This window comes from Bufo bufo, chromosome 8, assembly GCF_905171765.1.
Source record: "Bufo bufo chromosome 8, aBufBuf1.1, whole genome shotgun sequence".
NCBI classification, from domain to species: domain Eukaryota; kingdom Metazoa; phylum Chordata; class Amphibia; order Anura; family Bufonidae; genus Bufo; species Bufo bufo.
In genome coordinates, this window is record NC_053396.1 from 208,060,233 (window position 1) to 208,086,247 (window position 26,015).

At 45.0% G+C, this 26,015-nt stretch overlaps 1 protein-coding gene across 2 annotated transcripts in view; it reads right to left on the reverse strand.

Annotated features, from left to right (window-relative positions):
* Positions 1–428: 428 nt before the first annotated feature.
* Positions 429–26,015, reverse strand: part of TAP2 (transporter 2, ATP binding cassette subfamily B member) — a 42,285-nt gene continuing 16,698 nt past the window's right edge. For both annotated transcript variants that reach the window (XM_040405401.1, XM_040405402.1), the window contains exons 7-12: positions 24,861–24,989; positions 23,147–23,335; positions 20,014–20,187; positions 13,818–13,977; positions 1,332–1,468; positions 429–1,252 (exon numbers count right to left, since the gene is read on the reverse strand). In XM_040405401.1, the coding sequence (XP_040261335.1) occupies positions 1,067–1,252; positions 1,332–1,468; positions 13,818–13,977; positions 20,014–20,187; positions 23,147–23,335; positions 24,861–24,989 (975 nt within the window). In that variant the 3' untranslated portion in view covers positions 429–1,066. The remainder of the gene's footprint in view (positions 1,253–1,331; positions 1,469–13,817; positions 13,978–20,013; positions 20,188–23,146; positions 23,336–24,860; positions 24,990–26,015) is intronic.

The window sequence follows — 26,015 nt, forward strand, 5'->3', positions numbered from 1 at the left end:
GGTTTTCTGGGTTATAGATATTGCTGACCTCTCTACACGATATGTTATCAAATTTAGATTGGTGGTTTCACGCTGTTTGCTGGCGAATGAGCAGTAGTTAAAGCGACGCCATGCCCACAATGGGCATCACAGTGCGCATGCCCCGGCGAGGCAGTGCGCAGGATCTCGGCCGGACCGAAGGATGACGCAAGGGAATAGAAGGGCAGGCAGAGGCTGGGGCAACAATGAAAAAAGGCAGAGCAGCCTGGGCTCCAACACTGAACGCCGCCCCTGGGCCCTTGCGAGCGCTCATTTGCATATGAATTAAACTTTTTCTTTACACTTGCAGAAGCTGGAAAGACAAAGGTACTTTTACGTACAGGTGTGCTATAGGACAATGTAAACACTGTATATAGCCATATGGAGGTGACAGACTCCCTTTTAATTTTTTGTTTTTAAATTTCTGGCAATTCATGACACACTGATAACCATCGAGACCTAGAAATAGCTGAATACTGATTGTACACTGGACAAATGTCAGACACCTATTAACGGGGTTGTCCAGAAGTTTTTAAGGAGAGCAGAAAGGCTTATAAACCCCGAAATAAAGCTTTACTCATCTATTACTAGTACCTCGTTATATCCCTCCTCATTCGGCCCCCGGGGCTTTTGGTCTCCAGACCGGAAGGGATGATCGAACGTCCAATGGTCAAGTGACCACTCGGCCAATCGCAACTCGGCGGTCACAGATGCATGAACGGCACGTGACCAAGTCCAGTGATTGGCTGTGTGGTTAACAGCCGGGCTTATACTGAATGTTACAGCACATCGAACATGAGGCAGCTACTAAACTATGCAAGGTCCACATCACCTTTTTCCTGACACCAACAAAAAGTTGTAGTTTTCTCCTTGTGCCCAACTGGAAGTGAACATATTATTTACATATAATTTTTCTTTCTACCAGACTTCCGTCCTTTAGGATGCTTACTGTACGTGTCGATAAATATGGCCCTGGAAAGGTGCTGGCGCAGGTAAGCAGCACAGTAACAAAGCTAGCGGTGCTCTATTATTCCAATGTCCAAGTTTTTCAGTCACCATTTTGCAAGAGTTTACAGTAAGTGCCTTTCTTCTGTACAAGCTCATTGTGGCTTCCACACTCTACTACTCGACCCCCATCCAGAACGAGAATCTGATCTGCTGTTCGCACAGTACGAAGCCTATGAGCGATGATCAGAAGAGTGAGACCTGGGATCCCCTGAAGAGACTGCTGGATCTGTGGAAGAGAGAAAATTGTCAACATGCAAAAGCCAAAAATATCACATCAATTTGCTGTAATGATCACAGTACTGCACCTCATGCTCTGTATCAACATCCAGGCAACTTGAAGCTTCATCCAGAATAAGTAACTTGGGTTTACGTGCAAGAGCTCGAGCAAGGGCAATGCGTTGTTTCTGTCCAGCGCCCAACTGGGTCCCACTATCTCCAACATCTGTCAAAACAAACATAGGACATTTTGGTATCAGACAATATACAAATAGGAATCTGTATGAGGTTATACTTTTCCTTGAAGAGGGTAAAGAACAGGTGACATTAGTGGCCTGGAAAAGAGTCACGGCCACCTGAGAAGAGTCATGGTTATTCATAAATTCCTGCTCTCCCTGCCCCCCTGCTGATGACTGACCGTCTTCTACTTAGTTGTCTCCATTTCTCTCTAGGAGAGAACTGCCAATCATCAGCAGATGGGCGGGAGAGCGAGGACATTATGAATAACCATGACTCTTCTCAGGTAGATTTGACTCTTTTCAAATCTGGCCTGTAATTATCATGATGCTGGTTCTTGACAACCACTTACTTTTAGCTCATGAGTGACACACCACTGAAATCACCATTTCCGTCACTATTTTATGCTGCCCTCAGTGAGATCAGCATAAAGTTGATGACAGGTTCCCTTTATGGGCAGGTGGACATTTGTTTATCTCCACTAAACACTCCTATCCCATACAGTGAAGTGAATTAAGAGACGATGAACAATTTAATATGCATGGTGCCCTCCACCCTCATTAATTTACTGATCTCATACAGGAAAGGAGTTTTCCTAAGTTTCGGGGTGGGGCTAGAAAACTCCGCTAATAAAACAAAGCCAGAGTTCACATTTTGAGGGCAACCAAGATTGAGCGTGTTCCATTCTACTCCACCCTCATGGATGCAGAAAGACCTGTAAGTGTTAGGTCTCCTATTATTCTCTGCTTTTGATCTTATAATTGTTTTCTTGTGTTCGTATGTCATTTTATTTACTCTTTTAAAATTTTCAAGCATTGTACCTTTTTGAATTAAAGCTTAAAGGGGTATTCCAAGACTGGAAATGCCCCCCCCCCCCCCCCCCACCCTGTTGCCCGGGCCCCTCACACTGATTCTACTTACCTGGCTCCCCGCATGGCCGCCGCTGCTTCTCCCTGGTGTCGGGGGGAGCAGCCAATGGCAGGAGGTGAAAGGGACGAGCCTCCCTAGCGTCACCCGTGATGCTAGGCAGGCTAGTTCCCATCACTGCCTGCCATTGGCTGATACCTCCTTCCCCCGACACTGGATGTTTTCCTCCGTGCACAGAAAGAAGCAGCGGCTGCCATGCGGGGACCAGGAGCAACGTGGAGAGCTAGGTAAGTAGAATCAGTGTGAGGGGCGGTAGGGGGAAATTTACAGCCTTGGATAACCCCTTTAACACTTTAATATGTTTAGTTCCTGTGTGATCTAAGAATCCATAGCCTTTCAAAAAGTGTTTTACTGTTTGATGTTTGAGAGCAGTATGTGTCTGTGTGTGCTTGTGCATTAGCCTAATGATGGGTAGTGGTATGTGTCTGAGGTGCGATTTATGATCAATTTGCATTTGGAGGAGGAGGAGTGTAAGATTGGGTGAGTGGAAATAGATCACCCCTTGCAATTGCACCCATATCACATGTCAGGTATCACGTCTGAGATGGCAGGTAACAGACGTGTGGCGCAGAGGGGAGGGAAGAGGAGTACCCTTCCACTAGGGAGAGGGAGGAGTGGTGACCCCTAGCTCACCTGGCACTGGCACCTGGCTGCCCTGACGTCCCTAGACGGGCTGCTAACCCATATGCCGATCACTTGCCTCGTCCCTGGCTTACCCTGAAATAAGCCCTAGGTAGTGAATAGTCCTCACCACGGACACCTAGGGTAACAACAGGGAAAGAACAAACAACAATCCCCGAAAGGAAACAACAGGAGTGAACCGGAGATCCAACAGCTCCAGTTCCAACGGCTCCACAGCAACTGTTGTCCACCTGAGGTCAGAATAGAAGATTTGGAAGGAAGGTCTATATCTGGCAACAAGGGAAGCAGAAAGGGAGAATATATAGTAGCTGGGAGTGGCTGACAGAACAGCTGAAAGGAAAAACTACAGATTCCTAAATGGGACAAAATTGGACAGCAGAAAAACCTGGACAGAAATCCATTCTCACCATTAGGTCATGGAGCGATCCCTTGAGAAACCGGACGCATAGCCACCCGCTGCAACCTTCTGACCCCAGGCACAACAGGGTCAGCGATAGGTCGCGACAACCTCGTGACAGTACCCCCCTTTCTACAAGGGGCCACCAGACATTCAGGACCAGGTTTCTCCGGGTGAGAAATGTGGAGAGAACGAATTAACCTTCTGGCGTTTACTTCCGAAGCTGGCACCCACATTCTTTCTTCCGGACTTTAACCCCTCCAATGCACCAGATATTGAAGGGAGAGACGGACAAAACGAGAATCTACAATTCTTGCCACCTCAAACTCCAAATTGCCATCGACAATGATTGGAGGGGGCGGTAAAGGTGATGGTTCTGGAGGTGCAACATACTTTTTGAGCAACAATTTATTAAAAACATTATGAATTTTAAAAGTTTGAGGTAGCTCTAGGCGAAATGCCACGGGGTTAATGACAGCGACTATTTTATAAGGACCAATAAACCTAGGACCCAATTTCCAAGAGGCAACCTTTAACTTAATATTCCTAGTTGACAACCACACATAGTCATTCACCCCTAGGTCCGGACCTGGTGAACGTTTTTTTATCAGCCATACGTTTATATCTGTCTCTCCTAAATTTTTCAAGTTGCTTTGAACCTTTCTCCATACAGAAGAGAGTGATGATGTAAACCGTTCTTCCTTGGGGATCCCAAAAGGCTCCCCCTCACTGAAAGTGCAAAATTGCAGATGAAAACCCTATGCACCAAAAAATTGTGACTTACCAGTTGATTCTTGATGGTGATTGTTTATAGCAAACTCTGCTAAAGATAAGTAAGATAACCATTCCTCCTGATTTTCAGACACGAAACATCTAGAGTAAGTCTCTAGGTATTGGTTGGTGCATTCGGTCTCGCCATTCGACTGCGGATGGAAGGCTGAGGAAAAGGACAAATGTACCCCGAGGCGAGAACAAAAAGCTCTCCAGAATTTCTAAATAAACTGGGTTCCCGATCCGAAACAACATCGGAAGGGACCCTGTGAAGCTTCACTATTTCACTGATAAAAACCTGAGCCAGGGTTCTAGCATTTGGCAACGCGGGTAAGGCAATGAAATGCACCATTGAACCATGAACCTGTCTACTAGTACCAGGATAACAGTTTTACCCGCAGATACAGGTAGGTCAGTAATAAAATCCATCGGCCTGTTGGGAATGACCAGTATCAACAGAGACCCTGCCGGATGAGTATGAGTGACTTTAGCGCGTGCACAGGTTGTGCAGGTAGACACAAAATCAACTACATCCTGGTGCAACCTCGGCCACCATAAAAGAACGAGACAATAGATCTGAGGTTGCCCTACTACCTGGGTGCCCAGCGAGTGTAGAGTTATAATGTTCTTTTAATATTTTAAGGCGCAAATTCAAAGGCACAAACAACTTTACTGGGGCACAGGAGACCGGGGCGTCCCCCTGAGCCTACAACACCATCCCCTCCAGGTCTGAGTGTAACGCAGAGACAACCACCCCCTTTTGTAAAATCGGCACCGGATCGTCAACATCACCCCCCGAGGAAAACGCCAAGACAGCGCATCAGATTTGGTATTTTTTGCCCCCGGATGATAGGTGTTAAAATTAAACCTTAAAATTAAAAACAAAGACCACCTAGCTTGTCTAGGGGTAAGATGTTTAGCAGACTCAAGGTATAACAGGTTTTTATGATCCGTAATCACAGTGACAGGATGAGCTGCCCCCTCCAAAAAGAGAAACCATTCCTTAAACGCTAATTTAATACCTAAAACTTCCCTGTTGCCTATATCATAATTCTTCTCGGCTGCCGACAATTTCTTAGAAAAGAAAGCACAAGGATGCCATTTACTTGGAGACACACCCTGCCTGGGACAGTACAGCCCCCACCTCCGATGTCTCAACCTCCACAATAAAAAGTTTAGAAACATCAGTCTGGACCAGTATGGGTGCAGAGGTGAAACTCCCCTTCAGAGAGGAAAAAGCCAGTTTAGCAGCGTCAGACCATTTACAAAAATCTGTCCCCTTCTTTGTCATGTCCGTAAGGGGTTTGACAGTCGCAGAATATGTCTGAATTAATTTTCTATAGAATTGGCAAAACCCCAAAAATGCTGCAGAGCTTTTAGGTTCTCAGGAAGATCCCATTCTAGGATCACGCGGACCTTCTCTGGATCCATACGGAACCCCGAAGCTGATAGCAGATACCCCAGGAATTGTACCTCCTGTATGGCGAATACACATTTCTCCAATTTAGCATATAACTTTTTCATCTGTAAAATCTGCAACACCTGCCTGACATGCCTTGTGTGTCTCCAGATCAAGTGACTAGATCAAAATATCGTTAAGATATATCACCACAAATCGGCCAACAAGATGACTAAAGATATTGTTGAAAGTGTTGAAAGACAGCAGGAGCATTAGCGAGGTCACCATGACCAGGTTTTCATAATGCCCCTCAGGAGTGTTAAACGCTGTCTTCCACTCATCCCCCTCTTTGATGCGAATCAGATTGTAGGCTCCCCTTAAATCCATTTTGGAAAACAATTTCGCACCCACAATCTGATTAAAGAGGTCAAAAATGAGAGGAAAAGGATAGGGGTCTCAGATAGTTATCCGATTTAGTTCACGAAAATCTAGTCAAGGACGCAGGCCCCCATCTTTCTTCTTCACAAAGAAGAACCCTGCAGCCAGGCGTGAGGAAGAGGGTCTGATATGTCCTTTAGCCAGACTCTCGAAAATATAGTCCTTCATGGCTTGTCTTTCGGGGCCAGAAAGATGATATAACCTAGTCTTTGTACAAGCAAACAAAAAAGCCTCAATGTAGAACCGTAAGTTAGGGCAGGGAATGAATAACCATATAAACCTATAATGTTGTTGAACAAGCAACAAAAGAATGCCCAATGTATTCAAAAAATAGTCTTAGGTAACTTTGCTCCACGGAGCAGGTTAACCGGGCAATCATATGGACGATGGGGTGGTAACTCCTGACACACCTTTTCAGAGAAAAGTCGGACACAAATGCTGGTAAGATTGTAATCGAGGTGGCTGAGCAACTGCTACTTAGGCAATTGTCCCTACAATCCTCACTCCACTCCCTGGCCTGCCAATCAACAACAGGATTGTGCGCTACCAACCAGGGAAGTCCTAACACCATAGCAGTGGGAAGACCTTTAAGGACATAGCAAGAAATAAATTCATTATGGAGGGCCCCCACCCGAAGATGTATGTTATGTACAATGTGTGTCAAGTTCCCCTGAGTAAGAGGAGCAGAGTCAATGGCGAATATGGGTATTGATCTAGATAAAGGACTAAAAGACAAACCCAGAGTCCGAGCGAATTGGGCATCCACCATATTAACCCCAACCCCACTGTCCAAAAAAACTGAGATCGTCTCAGTTCAAATACCCGAAACTACCATAGCTGGCAAAACAAACTGAGACGTTTGTATGGAGGAGATGTATACACCCAGGTTGTCATCCTCCACACAACCTGGGGTCAGTAGTTCCGGCGGTTGTTTCTTTTTAGGTACGGATGGACAAGTTCTAATAAAATGACCCCTCCGACCACAAAAAAATAAAAAAAACCTCGTCTTACAGCGAACCCCAGGAGAACCAACCTGATGAGTGGCTTCCCCTAGTTGCATAGGTTCGTCTGAGTCAGAACAAACAGACTCCTGCCTCAGAAAAGTCTCTGGAGGACGACAACTCCTCAGCCTATCCCTAAGGCGTCTATCAATTCTTATAGATAGCAACATAGCGGCCTCAAGGGACGCAAGCCCGTCTTTTACTTTCTCTGACGATCCCTGGTAAAACTGGCTTCTGAGAGCCGGGTCATTCCACAGAGTATCCGTGGCCCACCTTCGAAACTCAGAACAATAAACCTCCGCTTACCGATCTCCCTGCTGAAGCCGCTGTAATCTAGACTCAGCTAGGGAGACTCCTTCAGGGTCATCGTATATGAGACCTAGGGCCTCAAAAAAACTCATCTACCAACCGGAGAGCCTGGGTACCAGCTGGTACATGAAAAAGCCCAGGATTGAGGATCCCCTTGGAGAAGGGAGATAACAATCCCCACCCGCAGTTCCTCATTACCAGAGGAATTTGGGCGCAGCCTGAAATATAATTAACAGGCTTCTCGAAACACCACAAATTTGTCTCTCCCTCCAGAAAATCTGTCAGGGAGAGCAACCTTAGGTTCTGGATTGACCTGGTTACCCATAGCATCACTGGGCTCGAGGTCTGCTGCTGCTGCTGAAGGACCAACGCCCTCAATTCTGTCACTTCAAGAGACAGACCTTGCAACTGCTTTGCCAAAGCAGCAATAGAATCCATAGTGGATTTTATTAAAGAAAAAACAAAATAAGGGCCAGATATAATATCACGTCTGAGAGTGGTGACCCCTAGCTCACCTAGCACTGGCTGCCCTGACGTCCCTAGACGGGCTGCTCACCGTACGCCGATCACGTGCCTCATCCATGGCTTACCCTGAAATAAGCCCTAGGTAGTGAGTAGGGCGATGGGAGCACTAGTCCTCCCCACTGACACCTAGGGTAACAACAGGGGAAGGAGAAACACAAACACCACAAACAATCCCCAAAGGGAGATAACAACAGAAAATAACAACAGGAGTCACCCGGAGATCCAACAGCTCCAGTTACAACACCTCCACTCCAACTCCAACTCCACCAGAGGTCAGAATAGAAGATCTGGAAGGAAGGTCTATATCTGGCAACAAGGGAAGCAGAAAGGGAGAATATATAGTAGCTGAGAGTGGCTGACAGAGAACAGCTGAAAGGAAAAACTACAGATTCCTAAATGGGACAAAAAGGATCGCAAACCTAAGCAGGAAAACCTGGATCAGAATCCATTCTCACCATTAGGTCATGGAGCGATCCCTTGAGAAACTGAGTGCGTAGCCACCCGCTGCGACCTTCTGACCCCAGGCACAACAGGGTCAGCGATAGGTCATAACACCCTCTTGACGTCAGGATGGTGCGTATGTGACAGAATAATTCCAGGCCGATGAGAAACATCTCCCTTCTTGTATAAAGGGGCGGCTTTGTTACATCAAGTTTTGCTAAAATATATTACACTTAATGCAGAATGGATGTGAAAATTGCAATCACTTTTGAGGGACAGAGAAGTGCTCAGTGCAAACAAAAATAAAAATCATGTAAAGCTATACAAACGACATTACTCAGCAGGGGGCAACACTGAGCACAAGAAGAAGTTCCAATGAAATGTTTATGTCAGGCCTCATGCACACCTCATGTTTCGGGACACATACAATACAATTTTTGAGGACCCATTCATTTCAATGGGGTTGCAAAAGATGCAGACAGCATGTCCGCTCCCTCAGCGCCGCAAAAAAAAATAGAACATGTACTATTCTTTACCGTTTTGCGGACAAGAATAGTCATTTCTATCAGAGGGCAGTACGTACTGATCCGCAAAATGCAGAACGCAAACGACCGGTATTTGTGTTTTGCGGACTGCAAGAACGGACACAGCCACCTGCATGAGGCCTAAGGGCTCATGCACACGAACGTATTTTCTTTCCGTGTCCGTTCCGTTTTTTTGTCGACCATATACGGAACCATTCATTTCAATGGGTCCGCAAAAAAAACGGAAGTTACTCCGTGTGCATTTTCTTTCCGTATGTCCGTTCCGCAAAAAAATAGAATATGGCCTATTATTGTCCGCATTACGGACAAGGATAGTACTGTTCTATTAGGGGCCAGCTGTTCCGTTCTGCAAAATACGGAATGCACACGGAAGTCATTCGTGATTTTTGCTAGTGATGATTATCAATGTGTAGAATTAAAGGGATTGTTCGACCAATAAACATAGGGTCCAGGAAGTGGTGACAACACTCTGACATCTGTAATTCACTGATCTGAGGCCGGGTTCACATATTATCACTATATCAGAAAACCACATACTGTGGCCAAGGTGTGAACACCAGGATCAGGATGTGGTGGACTTAATATGTGGTTCACCTGGTATTTTAAAGGGATTCTGTCACCAGGATTATGCCTATAAAGGCGTTTATACATTCTGATAGTTCTCCCAGAGCATATCCGCAATGTGCCTTTGTTATTGACATGAGTGATTTTGTCGATTCAGGAAATCAATAGATATATATACACACACACACACACACACAAAGTACCTCTGAAAAGAGCCCATGGGGCTGTCCTCTACATTTTTGGAGCTCAGCCACGCCCATTCCTATGGGACCCAGCACTGCCCCGCATCCCAAACTGCCCTCCTTGCAGCCCCGACGTCACAGAAGCTCAGTAATCCGGCGCATGAGCATGGCGCCGCACATAAGCAGAGTGTGCAGACAGCTGGTGCATGCACAGTCCATTCCCTGAGGCATGCTGGCCTCACAGGGATGGAAGACCGAGCAGGCGCTTATGTGCGGCGTCCGTGCACATGCACGGGATTACGGAGCTTCTTCTCTGTGACGTCGGGGCTGTAAGGAGGGCAGTGTGGGATGCGGGACAGTGCTGGGCTCCATAAGAATGGGTGTGTCTGGACTCCAAAGATGTAGAAGACGGCGGTTTCGGAGGTAATTTGCATAAATATTAGGGATGTCCCGATACCATTTTTTTAAGAGCGAGTACGAGTACCGATACTTTTATTTAAGTATTCACCGATACCAATTACCGATACCAATTATGGTGTGGTAATGTTTTTACAGCAAATTTAATTTAGTCTTAGGGGAGATTTATCAAACTTTGTACAAAGAAACAGCGGCGCAGTTGCTGATAGCAATGAAAAAAATTAAAGCTGGAATTTGGTTGCTATGGACAACTGCTTTACTTTTCCTTTGTACAAGGGTTAATAAATTAATAAACTGGGCATATAACAGTGCTTCCCAACCAATGTGCCTCCAGCTGTTGCAAAACTACAACTCCCAGCATGCCCACACAGCTTTTGGCTGTGCGGGCATGCTGGGGAGGTGTAGTTTTGCAACAACTGGAGGCACATTGGTTGGGAAGCACTGTTATATGCCCATTGCCCCCCCCCCACCACCACCACCTGATTTTATTATTCACAGTTTGTCTGTTTTAACATGAAATGGAGAGAAATTAACTGGATTTCTTCTCCATTTCATGCATCATACCCACCTGGCCTGATGTAATCCTTCCCATGCAGAGTACAGCCACGTGACCTCTCCGATATTCTTTACTTCACTACATATTTCCGGCATAAATCTGTGACAACCCCTTTAATGGCCAGCATAATGAAGGCGACTGAGTAGTCACAGACTATAGGAGTGCTCCCAGTCTGGATGGCTCTGCTTATGAGAGGCAGCCATATTGGCTGTCACACAGCTTTCTCAGAATTAGATGTGGCTGGCAAACATAAGAATGGACTGCAGTACCTGGTCTCCGGCAGCTCCTGCCATCTCTCCACCTCCGGCCCAGCTTCTTGCAGTCCCCTGAGGATAATATCCAGAACCCCAGCCAGAGGCGGCCTCCTCCTGCCGCTGCCGAGCCCGCACGTCCTCAGGTGTATAATATCCGCTGCCATCCCCACGCTGATCAGCTGGGAGCAGCGCCACCGCCGACTGGAAGAGAAGATGGGACACGCCGCTGCAGCCGCCGCCCGGAAGAAGATGGGACGCGCCTCCGCCACCGCTGATCTAGGGCCATGAGGTATCGGCCGCGGTATCGGCGACATTTGCACGAGTACATGTACTCGTGCAAATGTCCGGTATCGGCCCCGATACCGATACTGGTATCGGGACATCCCTAATAAATATAAAAAAATCGATTTTCTGAATCAACAAAATCATTCATGTCCATAACAAAAGTATATTGCGGACATGCTCTGGGAGAACTATCAGAACACATAAACGCCTCTGTGGGCATAATCCTGGAGACAGAATCTCTTGAAACTAAAAATAAAATAAAACTTAAATAAAAAATATAATTACAGTATTTTCCTGCGTATAAGATTACTTTTTAACACATGAAAATCTTCTCAAAAGTCAGGGGTCGTCTTATACGCCGGGGGTCGTCTTATATGCCGGTATACGGCGTGCTGAAACGTACTTCCTAGCCGGACTGGAGAAGCTGTCCTTCTCCAGCCTCAGGGACAGGCGCCCTCTAGCTGAGCCACCGTGCACTGCATCCCGGCCAGCCGCTCCTGAAGCATCCCCCTCTCCCGGCTCTCAGTGGTTTTCTCATGCCGGCAGTATCACATTGCGTGCCGTGTGCACAGAAAATACCGGTACATCGCTTGCCGTGATTGGCTGGTTGTTGTATACTGGGTTGGATTGGCGATTCTGAGGGAAGGCAGAGGGAAGCAGGAGCATCTATACTTCAGCCAATTCTAATGTTGGAACGGCGGATCTCTAATGAAGTTTGGTGTGCATCTTAGGCTACTTTCACACCTGCGTTCGGGGCTCCGCTTGTGAGCTCCGTTTGAAGGGGCTCACAAGCGGCCCCGAACGCATCCGTCCAGCCCTAATGCATTCTGAGTGGACGCGGATCCGCTCAGAATGCATCAGTCTGGCGGCGTTCAGCCTCCGCTCCGCAAGCGGACACCTGAACGCTGCTTGCAGCGTTCGGGTGTCCGCCTGGCCGTGCGGAGGCGAGCGGATCCGTCCAGACTTACAATGTAAGTCAATGGGGACGGATCCGTTTGAAGATGTCACAGTATGGCTCAATCTTCAAACGGATCAGTCCCCCATTGACTTTCAATGTAAAGTCTGGACGGATCCGTTCAGGCTACTTTCACACTTAGAATTTTTTCTAAGTTATAATGCAGACGGATCCGTTCTGAACGGTAGTGTGAAAGTAGCCTTATCTGTGGTGAAAAAACAGTCTGTCTGGGGAGCAGATACATGTGGTGGTGAATACAGTACAGTACCAGTATCTGTACATACAGTACAGCACCAGTATCTGTACATACAGTACAGCACCAGTATCTGTACCGGTTCATACAGTACAGCACCAGTATCTACATACAGTACAGCACCAGTACATAGCACCAGTATCTGTACCTGTTCATACAGTACAGCACCAGTATCTGTACCTGTTCATACAGTACAGCACCAGTATCTACATACAGTACAGCACCAGTACATAGCACCAGTATCTGTACCTGTTCATACAGTACAGCACCAGTATCTGTACCGGTTCATACAGTACAGCACCAGTATCTGTACCGGTTCATACAGTACAGCACCAGTATCTGTACTGGTTCATAGAGTACAGCACCAGTATCTGTACCGGTTCATACAGTACAGCACCAGTATCTACATACAGTACATAGCACCAGTATCTGTACCAATACATACAGTACAGTATACAAATGGCTAACAGTCAAGACCCCATCATGGCTCTACCAGCAAGAAGAAAGAAATATGAAGCCAGTTTCAAACTTAAAGTTGTAAACTTTGCCATGGAACATAATAACTGCGCTGCTGCAAGACAATATGGAGTAACAGAAAAGATGGTTCGGGACTGGAAAGCAAATGAAAAAGCATTAAAGGGAACCTGTCACCAGAATTTTGTGTTTAGAGCTGAGGACATGGGTTGCTAGATGGCCGCTAGCACATCTGCAATACCCAGTCCCCATAGCTCTGTGTGCTTTTATTGTGTAAAAAAAACAGATTTGATACATTTGCAAATTAACCTGAGATGAGTCCTGTACGTGAGATGAGTCGGGGACAGGACTCATCTCAGGTTAATTTGCATATGTATCAAATCAGTTTTTTTTACACAATAAAAGCACACAGAGCTATGGGGACTGGGTATTGCAGATGTGCTAGCGGCCACCTAGCAACCCATGTCCTCAGCTCTATACACAAAATCCCGGTGACAGGTTCCCTTTAAAGAGTATGCCAAGGGGTAAGTGTGCATTAAGAAGAGGCACCCCACATTGGCCAGAACTCGAAAAACATGTAGCAGACATGGTGAATGAGCATCGCCAACACGGTTATGTAGTGACACTAAATAAAATACGTTTGTTTGCACTTCAGTGGCCAAATCTAACCCAGATCACAGCCACAGATTTACGGCCACTGTGTCCTGGTGTACTAGAGTCTTGGAAAGGCACAATATGGGACTGAGGCAAAGGACGAAACCTGCACAACAATTACCTGCAGATCTTGATGCCAAAGTAAATAGCGTTGGAGGGGTAGTCTTATACGGCGAGTATAGCCCAAACCCTATATTTTAACTAGAAAAGTTGGGGGGTCGTCTTATACGCCCAGTCGTCTTATACGCCAGAAAATACGGTAATATTCCCCATCTGCGGAGTCACTCGTCAGTTTTCTGGTCTCCCGTTTTCTATTGTGCTTGTACAGTGTAATGCTTACATCGCTTACCTGTATCATAGGCCTTTTCCAAGTCACTGATGAAGTTCTCAGCCTTTGCTTGCCTCGCCGCTGCGGTCACTTGCTGCTCACTCTTGTTGCTGAGTCCATAACTGATGTTTTCTCTTATTGTTCCAGCAAACAAAACCGGATCTTGGGCGACCAGCACCACCTAGAAGGAACATTTTACAGTGATCTCATTAAAATAAAAAAATATCTCGCCAATGGACTTGTACCATTGTTTTTTTGTAGGATAATGTCTACTCTCGGCATTTACACTTTTGGGATTAAAGAACTAAAGGATAGGGCACTGATATTTGGTGGTGGTCCGACACCATGAGGTCAGCTCAGTGAAGGGAAAGTAAATGCGACTGAAATCCCAGGCAAGGTGCCCATGAGTGAGACAATGAACACACTGGAGGGGATGTGACTGTGGCCCCTTTGTTAAAGTGTACTTGTGCTTTAAAAAGGTTTTTATCGGTGGGGTCTGAGTGCTGTGACCTCCGCCGATTGCTAGAACGAGGAGAGGGAAGTTCTCACACAGAGCGCTGTCTCCTCGCTACAAGAGACGGACTCGAGACAGAACCATAGACTTTCTATCGAGTCAGTCTAAAGCTTTTCTCTTCTCATTCTAGCAATCAGTGGGTGTCTCAGCACTCATAAACATATCAAAGGTTTTGATCTAGGGTGGTCTATGTACACGAGGGACACTTTACACTGATTTGAAGATATCCAAGGGCTTGGACCCTACAAATAAAATATGGATGGACTATTTTAACCCCTTAGTGACCACCCATACACCTTTTTACGGTGGTCAATAAGGGGCCAGATCTAAGCGTAGCACGGGTCCACCGTGCAGCAGAGAGTGGGGGCTCGGCTCACATGAGCACCACGCTCCTGCTCTAACAGACCGGATCGGCAGGAGTGCCGATCTAAGCTGTTTAACCCCTTAAATGCAGCAGACAATGGCGCCTGCCACATGTAAGCGGTGGCAGAGGGAGCAGACTCCCTCTCTCTCCCAATGAAAATGTAAGATAATCTGCAGGCAGTCTGTTATAGAGCGGGAGGAGCTGAGCAGATTGATATATAGTTTTATAGGAAAAGATTCAGTAGGACTTGTATTTTATTCATTTATATTCCTGCTCATTCTGGGCTTTGAAGTCCAGGAGGCGGAGCTATCAGTGATTGACAGCTATCTCTGTATACATAGTCATAGAGGGAAGGCTGTCAATCACTGATAGAACCGCCTCCTGGACTCCAAAGCTAAAAATGAACAGAAATATAAATGAGTAAATTACAAGTTATATTGAATTTTTTTCAAATAAATCTATACATCAATCTGCTCAGCTCCTTCTGCCTTCAACTCAGACACCATATTCATGACAGGTTCCCTTTAACTGAGCTCCCACAATGCACTGCTGTATGATTACTGGAAACCAGTGGAATTCTGAAGTTAGTACCAAGCATTACATTTTTTTAAAACACAAAAATAATAAAAATTCGAATCACAATTCTCACGCGAGAATTGATTACTGGTTGATCCCACATACCTCCATTCACCTTTTGAAATCATCCCGAATTATGGATATCTATATTTCAGACCATGCACCTGTCATTTTTGAGTCGACCCTAACTACGCCTATTCCTCTTTCCCTTCATACCTTTTCCACTCTGAAGATTTTAAAGCCATGCTGGACTTATGCCTCTGACAATTTGAGACATGGGGAAGACATTAACCTTTTTTGGGCCGCCTCTAAGGCAGTTCTCTGAAGTCAGATCATTTCCTATGTCTCTCATAAACTGAAAGAATGAATGGCCTCCTTAACCTCCACCCAGAAAACCCTTACTCAGGCATAAAAGAAATTTAAGCTCTGTAATACTCCTGAAACTAAACAATATTTAAATGCCAAAATGGAGGCCGAGGCAGTTGCTCATGAGCGAGCGCTATTAGATGTGAACTACCAAAAACATTGATTGTTCCGTTGGGGTAATAAACCGGGCAGACTGTTAGCTTCCCTTACCAAACCTTTTCATACTGCTACAAAAATTTCCAAGTTGAAGCTGCATACGGGTTCTTTCATATCTCATCCTATGGAAATTGGAGAGCAATTGAAATCCTTCTTTGAATCTTTATATACTGCACCCTCAGAGGACGTACCTTCAGGGTCCCCTTTTCTCAATGCTAATCTTTTACCCACCTTGTCAGACGACCATTGACTAATTTTGAACGCTTCTATTAGTCAAGATGAAATTACAGCCGCTATTAAATCTCTCAAGCTTTCTAAGGCACCGGGTCCCGATGGCTTTGGGATTGAATATTATAAATTATTAAATAGAACCCTGAGCCCCCACTTATACTCACTGTATAATCACATTATTACTTGTAACACTATTCCTGATGGATTTAATGACGCCTGCATAACGGTTCTTCCAAAACCAGATGAAGATCTCCTACTGGTAGAGTCTTACCGTCTCATCTAGCTTTTAAATGCAGATTTTAAAATATTTACTAAAATATTGGCAAATAGACTTCAAACCTTTCTCTCAGATATCATACACCCTTCTCAAACAGGTTTTATGTTAGGAAGATCTATTACCTACAAATTCCGAACGGAGATTGGGGCGATATCATCAAGCAGAGTACATCGACAAACTAAGAATATCCTAGTTAGCCTAGATGCTGACAAGGCTTTCGATCGAGTGTCATGGAGATATCTTCAGGAAATCCTTCGGCTACGACACTTTGGCCCCATGTTCTGTACTGCTGTCCAGATGATGTACCATAATCCCCGCTCTACTATATGGGTTAACTCTATTTGCTCCTCCTCATTTGAAGGGGGCAGAGGAACGAGACAGGGATGCCCATTATCCCCACTGCTATTTAATTTTGCCCTAGATCCTTTAATTAGAGTCCTACAAACTCTCCCATAATTCCGTGGCATTCATACACGACCAGTTGAAACTAAACTACTAGCCTTTGCTGAGGCTATCCCACAGATAATGTCAGTTATGGCATCCTTTGGCGCTATCTCCGGATTTAAGGTTAATTTTCATGAATCAGAGGCGCTTCCTATTTTTCGCACAGCCAGAAACCATACTTCATTCCCATTTCAATGGCATCCCGAATCCATTACTTACCTGGGGGTTAAATTAGCAGCCAACCCGACCCAGCTGTATAGGCTGAACTACCGTCCTTTTATTGCCCCTATCATTTGTTTAATTCAACCCTGGCAACATTTTACATAGTCCTTCTCTGGCCGATGTCACCTCCTTAAACCACTCTATCTAATTCAAACTCTCCCCCTACTGCTCCACTCATCGGACATTAAACTTCTTCAGAGAACTTTTAGGCGATTCATTTGGAGTCAAATTAGCCTTTATAAACTACAGCAACAATGAATATTGGAGGGTCTTAACTTCCCTGACATTTCACTATATAACCTGGCTGCCAACTTTCGATAGGTTATTGGTTGGGTGTGAGGTAAAACCCAATGTGGATATGGAAAACTATTTTTCCCTCACATCTCCCTTTTGCCACTCCTGCATTTACCGAAAGCTACGCTTCCTCCTAACATAATAGATTTCCCTGTTCTATGGAATACTATTCAGGCCTGGCGTAAAATAAAGAAACTCAGTAGACCAGATGGCACACATACTTTCTTTGAGCCATTTTTAGGTCACCCGGGGTTTCTGGGGGGCAGACCGCCCAGGATATATACTACCCTAGCTTCACAGGGATGTATTTGGATTCTTGATATGTTAGATTCCAGTGACTCTGTTCTTTATTTTCCAGAAGCCTCCCAACGGTTCCCGGCATTTAATCATAACCAATTTATATATCTACAAGCCTGTAGTTTTGTTCAACGCTGTATGAACAATATTCTGGGAGACTCGAGAGGGTAATGCTTAAACATATTTCTAAAGAGTCCGAACTCAGATTTCTTCCACTAGTACTATCTACAGATTCCTCAGACCACTAATAGATTGGGATGTAGTCACCACAGGTCAGAGGAAATGGATCAGAACATTATTAGATGCCACATTGAAAATACACAAACATTCCCCAGTCAGCAGCTATACGGATATGGCTTTGGTGATATTCCATAGCGCTTATGTGACACCAAGCATTAAAAATAAAATGTCCCCTGATTGTACCTATTCTTGCTCTAAATGTAATATGCCCAATACAGGTCTAAACCATCATCTGTGGGGCTGCACATGTGTTCAAGATTTATTGAAGCAAGTGCGATCCCACATATTAACAACCTACAATATAACCTTCACTCTTCCTAGACGAGATAAAGCTCTATTACACATTTGGGCGGCTGCTACTAGAAAAAGCCTTCTACATCGATGGCTAGACTCAGAAATACCTTCTATCTCTTTTATCCAAGCCAAAATAACCTTCCTGTTTAATATGGACTGGATTTTTACTTTAAAAGATAAGGAAAAAATAATATTTTTTTGAAAAACGGTCTTTATTTATGAATACTCTTTCCACTTCCATCAAATCTAAACTTATTTTCACATTTCACCACATGGTATTTATATGAGGTTCTTCATGGACGCACACCTATTCAAATTTCGGCTGGCACTTGAGGTTTCCCCGAAGTGCCATTTTATTTCGGGTTGAAGCACAAGATTGGGGGGGGGGGGGACGACACATTGTTTTTGAAATTCTTGTTCACCGATGTCTGTACCTCTTAGTATATACTGTCTTGTTACCGGTTATGCTGAATTGTATTTGCTTTTTGCTATAATGACTAAACAATAAAACAGATTTGGAAAAAAATAAATCTAATCACCCCCTTTCCCAGTTTTACATATAGAAGAAATAAACAATAAAATAATGAACATAACAGGTATTGCTGCAACTGAAAAAGTCCAAACTACTAAAATATAAAAATATTTTCCCTATGTGTTGAACTCTGTAACGGATAAAAATATAAATGTGCAATTCACCTTTTTTCCTTGGCCCCCAAAAAGTGAACAAAATGTTGTATGTACCCCAAAATTGTACAAATAATAACTACAGCCCAGGGGCGTAGCTGCAGGGGAAGCTGCAGCTTTGGGGCCCTGACCCAGAAGGGGCCCATCCAGGAGGAGGAGGACTAAAAGATTTGGTCAGGGCCCCCTTAACAGTATTACACAATGAAATTATATACAGTGACAGTATAGACAGTGTAGAAAACGCATGGAATAGCTGCCGGGCCTGGTCTGAGAGAGCGATCTTTACTAGCCACAGGAATGGGGGCGGCATAAAAGGAAGGGGTTGCGAAAAAATTAGGAAGGGGTTGCGACTTTCAATGGGTCCGTTGAAATCTCGGCTAATGCACCGTTTGACATCCACGTCCGTGATCCGTGGTTCCAGTCCGTCAAAAAAATATAACCTGTCCTATTTTTTTCACGGAAAACGGTTCGCGGACCCATTCAAGTCAATGGGACCGTGAAAAAACGCGGAGGCACAGAAGATTGTCATCCGCGTCCGTTTTTTTCCTATAATTTGCATGGCAAACTTGACTTTTTTTTTAACTTTCCTTCATGTCTGGTGATCCTCCAAAAATAAAGGAAGACACACGGAAACAAAAACGGAAACGGATCACGGAACAACGGAACCCCATTTTGCGGAACGGAACACAACGTGTGCATGAGGCCTAATAGGGACGTCCTGTCCACCCATAATGCATTTTTCCCATCTTTTCCAATAGATGATATAGCAAAATTAAACGGTGCCATTAAAAATACAACTTGTACTGCAAAAAATAAGCCCTTATATGGCTATGTGAAAGAAAAGTAAAAAAGTTATGGCTCCTGGAAAGCGGGGAGAAAGAAAAACTAAAAACAATATTGGCTTGGTCCTTGAGGGGTTGAAGGGGCACTGCTCATACAATCAGCAGCTAATATAAACACAGCTTATAGTTAAAGCTACTAATTTCATTCAAGTGTCTGTACGGTATATAAAGGTTTCTGGAGGTTCCCTATAAAGCAGTGATCACGGGGGCAGACATTTTTCTGGATTTCCTGTCACTAAGGACAATATTACAAATCAGCCTCTCCCTAGCCTGAAACAGATGCACACAGACACCACGTGCAGACTTTGCTTCGTATTTGTCCCATTACTATTGTGGTGAAATTCATGTGCAGGTGTCCTAAAGGTTTACTACGTGTTTGGATGGTCCCGATAGGTTTACTTTTATGTTTCTCTTACCTTACTGTGCAGATACTGATGGTCATAATCAGCTAGTGGTTTTCCATCAAGAAGGATTTCTCCACTCTGTGGCTCATAGAATCTCTCCAGAAGCGACACGCAGGTTGTCTTGCCACCTCCTGAGGGCCCAACAAGAGCCGCAACACTTCCAGGACGAAGGCGGAATGAAACGTTCTGCGGGTCATAAAATGGACACGATAGAGGACAGATATGAACTAAGAACATTGCAGTAAATGAAAGAACAGGCTACATAAAGTGCCCACAAGTTTTATGTGACAGTTCTGAAATATCAGAGACATATCATAAGTTTATATCGGAGGGGCTCTGTGCACTGAGACCCCCAGCGATGACTAGAACACAGAAGTATAAGTAGCATTTAGATCAGTGTGGTGCCAATCTATGCTCGGTCATCATTCTGTAGACTATATATACTATATTTAAATCAAGTCTTTTGTTTGTCAAGGAGAGTCACAGAATTCCAATGGGAGGAGAATATCATAGAGAAGAATTACACACTGCACTCAGGGGATAATTGGCAGTGATCCTGCTATAGACAGGTGTAGCTGTAATAAAGGGAACCTCTGCTTTATAACTAAATTTTTCCAACCTGCCTATACTTCTCCAAACACTGCATATTTTTGCCCCATATCCCGGTTTTTCACTTCAGCACTTTCCTTCCCCTGTTCTCAGCATCACTGCATCCTGGCCGGATGTTTACCTGCAGAACTTCCTGTTTTTATCAGCTTCTTGTTGGGTTTTCTAACCAAACCCAGCATGCTTTGCTGTACTGTTTCACAGGGTTTGCGCCACCTACCTAACATGGAAAGGGGAGGTGTAGGGGGAATGGCTACCACAGAGAAAAACAACCTGGCAAGCGGAGCAAGCCATGAGAAAACATTACAGAGCAGAGCATGATGGGTCTGGTTAGAAAACCTGATGAAAACAGGAAGTTCTGCAAGTAAACATCCTGCCAGGATACAGTGATGCTGAGAACAGGGGAAAAAAAAAAAAACATAAAAAAAACAGGTATATGGGGCAAAATATATGCAGTGTTTGGGGTAGATTTCTCGGTAGATGAATAAAATGTCATTATGAAATCAGAGAACCCCTCTAAGGCACACGGAGGGTGTGTGGTTAAATCTTTGTATTGCATGCGCCATAGTGATAAATAACGACGAGCGAATCGACTTCGGATGAATTATCCGAAGTCGATTCGCATAATACTTGATTTAAATACTGTACGGAGCGGTATTACAATGTGAGACTTCGCATAATAACTTTATAAGTTAATTTCTACTGTAAAAAAACTCGGGTTCGGTTCCAAGGTACCACTTGGAAGTAATAACTCATAGGAGCCAATACATTCTAATACTGTACGGAGCGCTCGCTCCGTACAGTATTCAAACAAAGTATTATGCAAATCGACTTCGGATGTTTCATCCGAAGTCAATTCGCTCATCCCTAGTGATAAAAAGCGCAAAGAAAATTTGGGTTTTATATAAAAAAAAGTGTCTAAGCTGCACCGCATCAAATTAATCTCAAAAGAAGTCTCATATAATTTTTCTCATCTGCCGCAAGCCCGGGAGGTTTGAGTGGAGCAGAGGATAGGAGTGGTAGTGGCTCTGGCTGCAATAATTATTTAGAGTGGCAATCCCCACACCAATGCTCCCTAGGGCCAGGGCAATGATAGGAGGGTGCACACTTCACATCCTAATATTGGGACTCCTGCCTGTTGGTAGCTGGGGTGCTCTTTGTGTTATGAGTCTGGTGTGGGTGCAAGGCAGGAGATGTAGGTGCTGTGGCCGGCAAATGGAGTCCAACTGTAGAAGGTAAACGTAGCTCTTTACCAAAGTGCAGGATGGGAGTTGTAGTACATCCAACAGTATCAAAACACAGTTCCAAACAATTCTCAGTGCAAATTTTCCCAGATAGCAATGTATGGCTATAGGCCAGGATTGGGATTGTAGTACTCCTCTTTGTCTGCAGAATCTAAGGCTGGCAATATTACTCTTGCAATGGTGGTTGTAATTCCCAGCTGAGCAGTACAGGATTAAGAGATGGTGGCCACACCGTGTCCACGAGTGAAATGTACCTCTCACTGCAGTAAAGTCTTTATCAGCATTAAACAGCAGATACCTTTCTGACTGACTCCAATGCTTGCCCATGCCTATTCTGGACCTTCTAGTTCTTTCTTTCTGGAGTACTGTGAAGTAGAGGTGGTTTCCGCTCTGTACATTTCTCAGAAAGAGTGATTCTCTGGAATGAAGGCCTAGTTCTCCTTCCTCTCACTCCTTCAGCTAGCACTAGGTAACCGAGCTATGGGCAGGTCTAAATTCCATAACTAACTTCCTGCAGGAGCAGAGTCAGGAATGTTAACCCCGACTAATCCATACAGAAATATGTTGGTACATTACAAGGCATTCGCATATTAAATAACAAGAACAGTTTGCAAGTTTCCTATTCTTTTACTGTGCTGCAGCTGCACACTCCAGAGTTTTTGTGTCATTTTTCCTAGATTCTTCATGACCCTCAGTCTATGTTGTTCATTAGCCATTAGGTTACATTCACAGACGGCAGATCTGTTGCAGAAATCTCTGAGACTTGAACTTACATTCCCGCCACGCTTCACTGGCCAAGAGCTGTGAAGACTACAGCGTTACCTAAGGTGTAACAATTTGTATCACAACTTTTTTGTAAAATTGTTTGCAATATTAGCCACCCAATAAGTGGTATGAAGTTAGCCCTGCATCAGATTTATCATCAACAAGACCCATTGTGATAAATGCGAAGCCTGTCTACAGGATTAGGGTGCATTCAGACGACCTTATTTGTGGGTCTGCAAAATGGGGACCCATTCATTTTAATGGGGCCGTAAAAGATGCGGAAAGCGCACCATGTGCTGTCCGCATCTGTAGTTCTGTTCGGCAGCCCCGCAAAAAAATACAGAGTGTGTCCTATTTCTATATAAGGCTGGGCCTGTGCGGAACGCACACGGCTGGTATCCATGTTTTGCGGACACCAAAACACTTACGGTCGTCTGAATGTAGCCTCAGTAAGTCTGCCCCAAGAGGATGGTATTTTTCATGTGGTACGGGTGTAGACTTCGGCACGTGTAACAGTTGCACACACTTACCTGCACAGCAGGGGTATCTGGACGGGAGGGATAATGAAACGTAACATTCCTGAACTCAAATTCACCAACTAACTCTTTCGGACAAAGAGATCCCGATGCGGAGATCTGAGGCTCCCGATCCAGGTACTGGAAAACCTTGGAGGCCACTCCTGCTGAATGTGTTATCTCACTGAGCATGTGAAACAGAGACTGAAAAACAGGAGAGAGGGGAATGTAGGTCAATAAAAAGCGTCTATTTTGAATGAACAGGTTTAGTTCATTTCTGTGTCATGCCCAATAAGGACCTACCGTGGAAGTCCTACTGTGAACGGCACTACTAGTCCAATAGAAGACGTATCTAAGTCTTCAGATCCTCATACGTTTCAAAGATTTCATTTAGAACAGAATACCAGCACTTCACTAGTTAGCCCATTAACTGCCCTATACTCACCCTTAAAGGGGTTTTCCATTTTTTTTTTTTAAGGAATCGGCCTTCCAGCAAGTGGGACCTGTGGAGAAATCCACGCTCACCTGCTCCCCACCACTGTCTTCACTGGACTTCTGCTCCCCATCTGTCAACTTCATAAATGGATGGGGTCATGTGTGCCACTGCAGCCAATGACTGGCCTCAGCAGTGATATATTTATTTATTTTATGCACTTCTATGGCGCTACTATATTCCGCAGCGCTTTACAGACATTATCATCCAACTGTCCCCAATGGGGCTCACAATCAGTATGTCTTTGGAGTGTGGGAGGAAACCGGAGGAAACCCACGCAAACACGGGGAGAACATACAAACTCCATGCAGATGTTATCCTTGGTCAGATTCAAACCTAGGACCGCAGCGCTGCAAGGCACCAGTGCTAACCACTGAGCCACCGTGCTGCCCATGTATGCCAGTAATGACGTACCGCTTGGGTACACATCTTGGGTGAGGCTGCCCTGGTGACCCCTTCCATGCAGAAAGTTGACAGACGGGGATCAGATGTGCAGTGAAGACAGCCTGGGGACCAAAGGAGATAAAAGTGAGTGGCGGTGACCAGGTGAGTATGGATTTCTCTACAGGTCCTGATGTTGGCGGACAGACATAAGGAAAAAAAAAAAAACGGAACCGAATGTTGAAGCTATGGAAGATGGAGAGCATCGCAATGATGGTTTGCGGGGGGAGGGTATGTGGGGGTTGGGGGTGTAAGGTGTAAGAGATTACCTAGGTCGCCCCAATCAGGGATTAGAGAGCGCAACTTAAAGCACACCGCCGTCTAGTCTCCATTTAGATCCAATTCATGGACAGACGGCGCTGGAGCCGGAGATTAGTAAATCAGGTACTGGACTCAGAGATGTTTCCATTAACCCTTTTACTGTCTAGGACCCAATCACTATCATTTTAAATTGATTCCATGATGGGAAAGAAGAAAGTGGCGGGGAATCCCACTTTACCATATCTGCCTAAAGATTCAAAATGCCTTGTCCCATCCCAAAGAACCGAGAGGAACCATAGTACAGTATATTAGGGAGGCTATAGGGATTTCTAAGTGCCGGTCCACACGATCACTCCTTTTGAGGCACTTACTTGATAAGGTGCGTATGTAGAACTTAAGTGACAGCGTGTGCCCTCCTGCGTACGTGAAGCGTGGGAACATTGGGGCACATTTATCTACCGTTAACCAATGTTTTTCCTAAATACAGAGCAGACACTGAGCCCTTACAGCAGTGTGATCTCTCTTGTCTCGTACCCGTATATAATCGTTAGACTCCATCTGGTAGATGAGAAAAGACACCATTGCTCCGGTGCTGATCTCTCCTTTTTGGATTAACGTGTGCCCGTAGCATAACATGGCGACCTGGACTCCGAGATTAATGATCTAAAGGAAACAAAAACAGAAAAAGACACCTTGTAGAGTAAGGTATACTACAATTCTATAACTATCCCTGCAGATATCCAGGTCATTGACACTTATGGTTACAGTCTCAGGTAGCAGCTGGCATCAGAGGTTATCAATCAACTGACAGAATCTTGTTGAAGAAGACCACATGGACCGGGTTTTCTATACCATCAAGGGTGTGCCTTGTCCGGAAGGTGGACACTACATGGGACTGTACCTTTCTAATCCATTTTTAGGAGAAAATGCACTGGGTAGCTTGAAAAATCACTGCAGTGAGTAGCTGAGGCTAAATTCACATGGAGGAGAGTGGTCAAGGCTCCATAACACAATTCTGTGGTAACTGGAACCGGGAACTTCTAAAACAGAACTTCGCTCATCACTAGTTACATCCACTGAAAACTCGTCAGCAGTGGTAAAACGGCATGATTCTTTTTTCTTTTTTTTTTAGACCTTCCATAGCGTTTCTCCAATATTGTTTTTCAGGTGGTTTAAAAAAAAAAAAAAAAAGAATCAAAAACAAATAAAAAAATAAAAACAACATTAAAAAGCCAGCTTAAAGAGGACCTTTCACCTTGAAAAACATTGTGAACGAAGTATGCTGCCATGTAGAGCGGCGCCCGGGGATCTCCCTGCACTTACTATTATCCCCAGGCGCCGCTCCGTTCTCCCGTTATGCCCTCTGGTACCTTTGCTCTGTAAGTTATAGTAGGCGGGTCTTCCCTTGTCCTGTGGGCGTCTCCTCCTCCTAGGCTGCAGCGCTGGCCAATCGCAGCGCACAGCTCACAGCCTGGGAGGTTTTTTTCTCCCAGGCTGTGAGCTGTGCGCTGCGATTGGCCAGCGCTACAGCTTAGGAGAAGGAGACGCCCACAGGACAAGGGCAGACCCGCCTACTATAACTTAGTGAGTGAAGATACCGGAGGGGATAACGGGAGAACGGAGCGGCGCCCGGGGATAATAGTAAGTGCAGTGAGATCCCCGGGCGCCACTCTCCATGGCAGCATACTT